The 7500-nt window shown below is 36.2% G+C and overlaps 1 protein-coding gene across 1 annotated transcript in view; it reads right to left on the bottom strand.

The window, feature by feature from the left end:
- Positions 1–2511: 2511 nt before the first annotated feature.
- Positions 2512–7500, bottom strand: part of LOC122243939 (death-associated inhibitor of apoptosis 2) — a 6453-nt gene continuing 1464 nt past the window's right edge. The window contains exons 2-6 of the mRNA XM_086531485.1: positions 6520–7500; positions 6205–6381; positions 5861–6006; positions 4764–5709; positions 2512–4533 (exon numbers count right to left, since the gene is read on the bottom strand). The exon at positions 6520–7500 is cut by the window's right edge and continues 160 nt beyond it. Coding sequence (XP_086387611.1) covers positions 4340–4533; positions 4764–5709; positions 5861–6006; positions 6205–6381; positions 6520–7192 — 2136 coding nt within the window. The 5' untranslated portion in view covers positions 7193–7500 and the 3' untranslated portion in view covers positions 2512–4339. The remainder of the gene's footprint in view (positions 4534–4763; positions 5710–5860; positions 6007–6204; positions 6382–6519) is intronic.

Below are 7500 nucleotides of genomic sequence, written 5' to 3'. Positions count from 1 at the left end.
AAAGGGAAGGTGATGATATATGAGAGAAGTTGATTTATTGATTATTAAAAATTATCTGCCGTGTCAACAGCTCGGCCGCTAGCGGTAGTAGGGTACAAGAGAGATAGGTGCAGAACCGAAGTAGTGGTAGGTTGCAGCGCAAAGATGGCGAAAACTTATAAATCTAATTTGGATTACAGTACAGAAATAATGATAACCTACAGAATAGAGCTAGTGGCCAAGTACGGAATGAAAATAGTGGTAGTTCATAGAACGGATATAGTATATTACAAACTTCTCACTGTTGCGAAACTTTTGCGGTCTTGGAGCTTTTCTTAACAATACGGTTTCCTTTTTCTATAGGAGAAAATTGTTTACATTTTATTTCATATTAATCTCAGGCAGACATGCTGAACAAATATAATGAAGCAGACACAAAAAACTGCCCAATATGGGTATAATTTGTTTTAAAAAATTATATCTTTATATTGTTTAATATCCATGCTACAGTATACCCAGAACTTTATAATGCACAGGAACTTTCTCATACTACAGCAAAGTGCCCAGATCTAGTCGAGAAATACCCGCCCTCAGATGTAAACTGGTAAAAGTATATGTAGAATAAAGTTATGAATGAGACTTCAACATACGTAGGCGATTTGTAAACATGGTTGCTAACAAGCAGTTTTACATTAATCGATTTGAGGTAGGTTTGGTTCAGGAACAAGTTAACAGCACCAAAGATATCGGTGAATCAACTGCAGGACCAACGATATTTGTCTTTAGTAAACAACGCAGAAAATGTCTCTATTTTCCGCCTTACCATATAGCTTCTTAATCTCTGTCCCTGTGATGCATGTCGGTTGTGTCTGCGTTAGCATTAGTGTAAACATTTTCTCCTAACTTCCTTTGTTGTTTTATTGCACTGAAGATATTCCAGTGGTAGCGATGTTGATCGATCTGCAAATCTTCCGCCAAGCATTTCGCGCAAGGAACCTAACCTACCTATTATAATGGAAGACCACGTGACTAAGACGAACCTCGAGGTGTTTCTGGATCCGTGTCACACGGTTTTCCACTGGCCTGTATTAAAGGACGAATGCGAATCGCCCAACAAAGGCTTTTTAGGTTCCATGAAAGTCCGATTCGCTCTCGGTTTGTTAGTATTTTCATGAAAAAAAAAAGTCTGATGATAATTTTACGGAAAAATCATTGTCATCATAAATTATTTTCAGACATTACAAATGAAATATAATTTGTTTTGATTATATCGCCTGTTATTTATCGAATTTTATGTTTATGAATTTGAATTTATTGACGCCTAGTACCCACTGTAGGGCTTTATCTCTGATCCCATTTACTAAATTATCATCTTTTGGAAATATGTCTTACAATCAAATCTAATAAGTAATATTAAGCAGACACCAAAGAATAGATATATAAAAGCACTTTCAACATCATTCAAAATTCAAGATTTACGTTTCTTGCTGGATAAAAGCCTCTGGAATTAACAGGGACGGAAGGCAGCGGCAACTCTACACCTTTGACTCTTGATTAAAAGGTAATCAATAACGGTGAATCACAGGTGAACGAGGATAACGCCCAAATTGTTTACTCGTGTCGATAGTACGATTTTCCTTTCTTTTTAAGTTAGCCATTTTTTTTTCTATTTTCAGCCGTTTATTATTTGAGTTTGCGTTAGTAATAGTCAACATTTAAGTTATGTTCTAAATATATTGAATATATGTATGATTATACAGATTTCTTCCGTTTGGTCATTATAAAAAAGAGATTTGTTAGGTTTTATCACACACACACACACAATATATATATATATATATATATATATATATATATATATATATATATATATATATATACTAATGTAGATTAAGGAACAATAGATCCATTTGTAAGGAATATTCCATAAAAACTATGTTTTCAGATATTACTTGTAATAGCATAATAATACTATTAATGATATTGTTGTCATTGCAATAACACCATGTTATCAATATTATCTGTCATCCTTTTCATCCATATTGCTAAAACATTCGCCCACTCGTCATTGTTTTTTTTCTTCAGAAATTGACCCACAAAATTTTAAAGAAGATTATCTTCTGACATAGAGGCAATGACATCTACACCAAAAAAATAATACCTTGGTAACTGTAATTTTAAAAAGGATCCAACGGCGTGTAAAAGTCCAGAATAACGATCGGGCAAGTTACTATTGTTTCGCACGAGACCACAAGTAGCCATGATAATTAAGCTGGTTGTGACAGAATCTATCTGCATAGTGATGTCTGTTATAACTGTTACTCTTTAAAGAAAACACACACACACACACACACACACACACACACACACACACACACACACACACACACACACACACACACACACACACACACACACACACACACACACACACACACACACACACACACACACACACACACACACACACACACACACACACACACACGTTTAATTTCTTAATGTACAGTTATAGGTTTTTAATGAAAGAGGTTTATGTGATTGCATTTATTAACAGATAATTTAAAGCCTCTGGGTGGCCAGTGTTACATTTTTACAAACATGTAACTTAGTGCTATCGTATCTCCTATAACGAAGATTTACTTAGTTTTTATTCCCCTATGAAAGGTATTGAAAATTCACCTTAACCGTCGCAAAGCAAATAATGTTCATGCAAAAGAACAACTGAAATTACTCTTCACTTAACAAACCTTAATAGTATAGTCATTTTCCATTTATTTGATTAGTCTCTAGCATGGGATTTCACAGCTCCCATACTATTTATAGCGTTTAAGTCTGGACTACAAGGATGTCTCAGCACTTGAAACTGGTCTGTGCCATCCATTCTCATGTGGAATCTTACATATTATAGTATGTCAGTGAATAGTTTAGTTATTAACCGCATACGGAAACACATTAACACGCAAGATTTTTCTAACGTGCTGGACTCTGTAACCACTGTAAGACTGAACTAGTGCATTTTCCGTTCAGTCTATGAGGCTCTTATTCCCACCCGTTATAAGAGACCTGACAGCACTAACTTCTTTAAATGAATGTACAGTATAAAACTACTGAATAAAACTTACGTGACTGGTATCCGTAGTTGCTGAAATCTATCACATGGGATCTGTGTCGCATCGTCAAGATTAACTTTAAAATAAATGCAATCATTAGGGGCATGGTTAAGCAATTACGACCCTATAGGAACTTCTTGTATATGCTCATTTACATGTATATAAATTCTTTTCATCTATCAGCAAAGACTACGAACTAGCGTAGACATACTGATTGTGATCCCAGATCCAAATACTAGTTTCACGTTAATACTTTCCTTTCTTGTTTATGTGTTTATTTCAAGTCTATTTGAAGCATCACAGTTCTCTTACACAGCTGGGAATATGATACTCGACTCTTTCAGTCGTTATATTTTGTCACATGACATATATTTCAATAAGCTCTACTGTAATGAATAATTGCAATTTTCATTCAGGGCCGCTAATATAAGTCACATTCTAGCACCACTCACCAGAAATTATTTATCTCTAGGTAACGGCTATAAGCGGCAGCAATAATGTGCATATTGCCATTTGCATATATATAAATTTGTGAATCAATAATATATTTGAGCAGCTGGGTGAAACTGAATATGAGAAAAAAACAAATACACACACAGTGCGTGAATGAATGAATGAATCAGTCTATATCAATATCAATCTCTCTCTCTCGACATTCTGGATTTATATTCGCCAAGGCATTACAAACGATGACAGACTCCATACATACAAAGGATGTTCATAATATATACTGGTAATATAATCCTCTGCTTTTTCCAAAAGGAAAATAGATAATTCTGTAACTGAAAGTTCTTTAATTACGACATGTATAGCATTTATCAGCTACCATATATTTCTAAAGTTACATACTGTATTTTTGCATTGATTAGGAAACTTTAAAGCTTTGCACAAAAAACTAAACCTATCTTCTGAAGTGTATGTATGTGTGCGTGTGCATTAATGAAAGACTTTAATGATAAGTACAAGTTACTTTTACATTTAACTATATGGGTTAGATGTGTTCATACTTGTATATGTTCCATTCATAAAATTAAATATGTAAGGAACTTCTAACTTGCTAAAAAAACGAAAAACATGAATTTCCATAAACCAATCTAAAGATATTAAAAAGCAATATAAATCATTGTGTATATACTGTATGAGGTTTTTAAGCATCTTAATTATACTTTAATTACAAAAACTGCCTATGATAAAAAAATGTATAAAATGTACACACAAACACATTTTCATTCCCCGTTTCACATATTTCAGGAAACAATAGGTTTAATAGTGTATTTGATGTCTTTCCTACAGATAGGGCACTGAGTCAGAGCAACTGCACAAGATGCACAAGTAACCATATGTGCACAGGGCAGAAACACCACATCCATCTCGGCATCCATGCAGACCTTGCACATACGAATGTCACGGATTCTTTCAAGCTCATCTGCCAATTCCTTTGCTGTAAAAAAAAGGAAACAAATATTAATTCACATGGCACTGCCTATTATCCAATTTTACCCCTTATAATCTTTTATTATTTTTCTAGATGTATGAAAATATACAAGAATAAAGCCTTGCTATTAAACTGCATTCCCTGAAATCAGTCAATATGAATATACTGAGGTACTCTAAAAGGCCAAATGTCTTTGTGTTCAATAAATAAATCAAAAGGAAGAACAATATACTTACTAGACTGTGGTGAAGAAACTGCTCCAGAATGAGTTTTCAGACCCGAGGTTGATGCTTGCTCCAACAGTCCAGCGCCCTCGCCTTCACCAACAACTTTAAGGTCAGATTGGTTTAGAGATGGAGGACCTGAACTTGGTGGTTTTAAGGCCTCCTCTGCCATACTCATTACCTCATCAGCTTGCATGATAACTCGCTCCATGGGATGTATTCTGTCTGCTGGGACTTGGTGTACATCTGCACCTCTTTCATCAACTCTCATTGCATTATCATCTCCTTGGCTTGACTGAGGTGAAGCAGAGCTTGTGGTTTGTGGTGTTGCAGATGTTTCTTGAGTAGATTCTTGTTGCCTTGGTGCAGGACTTGTGGTGTCCATACTCCTTGGTGAATTTGGCAGCGTGGGTAAATGTTCAGCACTGGCAACAGACATAGATGGAGTTGGAAGAGTGGGTAACGTTTCAGTGATATCCTCATTGACTGAAGAAGTGGAAGGTTCTGAGGGAGGTGATGCTGGTGCACCAGAAGTAGATGGAGAACTTGAGCCAGCTACTTCACTAGACGGTACAGTGTCATTTCTAGAATTTATAGACTGAATCTTGGCGACCTGGCTTTCTGTTGCTTCACTCTCAATAGTGTCATCCGACTGTAGTGTCCTTCTTGTTTCTTCTTCCATTTTCTGAAGGACAGCCTCAATACATGGCTCCATGCTGAAATATGGCATACCGGTCTTTTGAATATGGTCTTTTAAAGCAATTTTTACTATATGTGGTGGGAATCCCATGCCCAATACTCCTCGTATGATGTCTAAATCCATCAAAGGATCTAAATCTTTGTCAGATACTGTGCGAGATCCTGATGAAGCATTGGTAGAACTTGTCGCCGGTGCAGTATTAGAAGTTTGCTTTACTGCAGGAGCTTTACGAATGTATGGTGGTTTCTCACGTCGAACCTTAACACATAGAAAAATGTTATGAATAAAAAATTTGAACAAATTTTCTCTTTGCAATAATTTAAATATTACACTTTTGAAAGTTGCAAATATTATTTATCAGAATATTATTGAATGTGTAAATATAACTTATATCAACACTCTCACATACCTTATCAATAAACTCTTGTCCTTTCTTCAAGATTACATAATAACATTCTGGGAACCAATAAGCATGCTCGTTCCATGGTATATCGTCCTTCTCCCAATTACGAAGACCATTCCCACAATAGAAGCATCGCACATGATCACTCAAGCCTGTGGGAGATTATGGTGTCGATTGAATATAGCTTTACTTCATAGAGTTTTCAGGTTTCTAATCATTACACAAATTAACAACACAATAAACTCTACACTTTCTAAATTTGAGGGTAATATGTTATAATTCAGAATCTTCAATGCGTAACTAATTAAATTAGATTAATCAAGAAAATACCATGAAATAAAGGGACTGACCAGCATAAAAAAATCCAGCTTCCGCCAAATCACATGGCTTCTGAGTCACACGTTCTGGCCACCTTACAAAGCTTGCAAGGCGACTTTCAGCGGTCAAGAAGTCCTTGCGTTTTGGCCCAGAATACTGAGGGAGGCCAATCTCCTCCCATGATACTTCAGGCTTGTTGGGAGGTCCATCTGAAAGGGCACAGTGTGTAAAAGGATATCTTTTACCATCTATAATATGAGAGATGTAAAATTAAAATGCAATTAACATTTTTGAGGAAATGTGTATATAACATGCTGATATACAAGTACAGATGGGGTTATACTTACAACATTCTGGATAGGAACCAGCCATGAGCCTTGACGTTCCACATTCATCTTCGCCAGACTTCTGGGTGCTGGTATTAGTCTGAGGAGTGGAGTTCTGTCTTGGCCATTGTTCCAAGATATCACTGTGATGTATAGAGACATTACCAACTGGCTGACCCCTGATAAATGGACAGTGTGGAAAGTGGCGCTGATGCTCTCCTCTTGGTGTATCGCCAACTTCCCATGCACCTACTATGCCTCGGCAAAATACACAAGCACAGTGGTCGGCTGTCCTCAAATAATAAAAACCGTCACTGGCCAACTCAGATGGATCCAGCCACTTTATAGGCCAGTCTATGAAAGTATCCAATCTCTCCTTCTCAAATCGCAAACTGTCATAAGATATGAAGGTCTTGGATCTGCTAGGCTTGGGAACAGTTCTTAAGCCTTGTGCAAAGTGGCAATCTGGTCTCTTCTCTTTGTGGAGTCTTGCAATGTCATCTGCTGGACTGATAGTTTTGGCATCTACTTCCCACTTGCAATCAAAACACTTTACCTCATCTCCTTTCTTTGTGTAGTAAAACCCTGCCTGAGCCAACTTCTTCTTGTCAACGGCAAAGTCATGTCTTCCAAAAGTATCCAAACGATACTCCTCCCTTGCTAGACTTCCATGATCATGGGACATGTCGCCCATCTTTCACTAAAATATTTCGACTTCTTCTTCGTCAAAAAACAAACAAACCAATACTTCTTTGCAAGATCAAAGTTCAGATAATATTATAACTTCTCTTTTACTGTTGTGTTTCTTCTAAAAACTTTCCTTCCTTGTATTTCCAAATGTTTATTTCTTTTTTATACAGAGGTGCTGTCCTGTTACAAACACTATGTTTTTTTTCGTATATTAAATTCAAATAGTAACTCTCACTAATATGACACTAGTAAGATATCTATATATATATACGCTAGCAAATTAAAAAAGACTGGGTCAAAAGTTCTGCCAAA

Source organism: Penaeus japonicus, unplaced genomic scaffold (genome assembly GCF_977035675.1).
Source record: "Penaeus japonicus unplaced genomic scaffold, GWHDUDI00000001_assembly GWHDUDI00000035, whole genome shotgun sequence".
Classification (NCBI taxonomy): domain Eukaryota; kingdom Metazoa; phylum Arthropoda; class Malacostraca; order Decapoda; family Penaeidae; genus Penaeus; species Penaeus japonicus.
The sequence above is the reverse complement of the archived record's forward strand: the minus strand, read 5'-3'. Positions and strand labels throughout refer to the sequence as shown.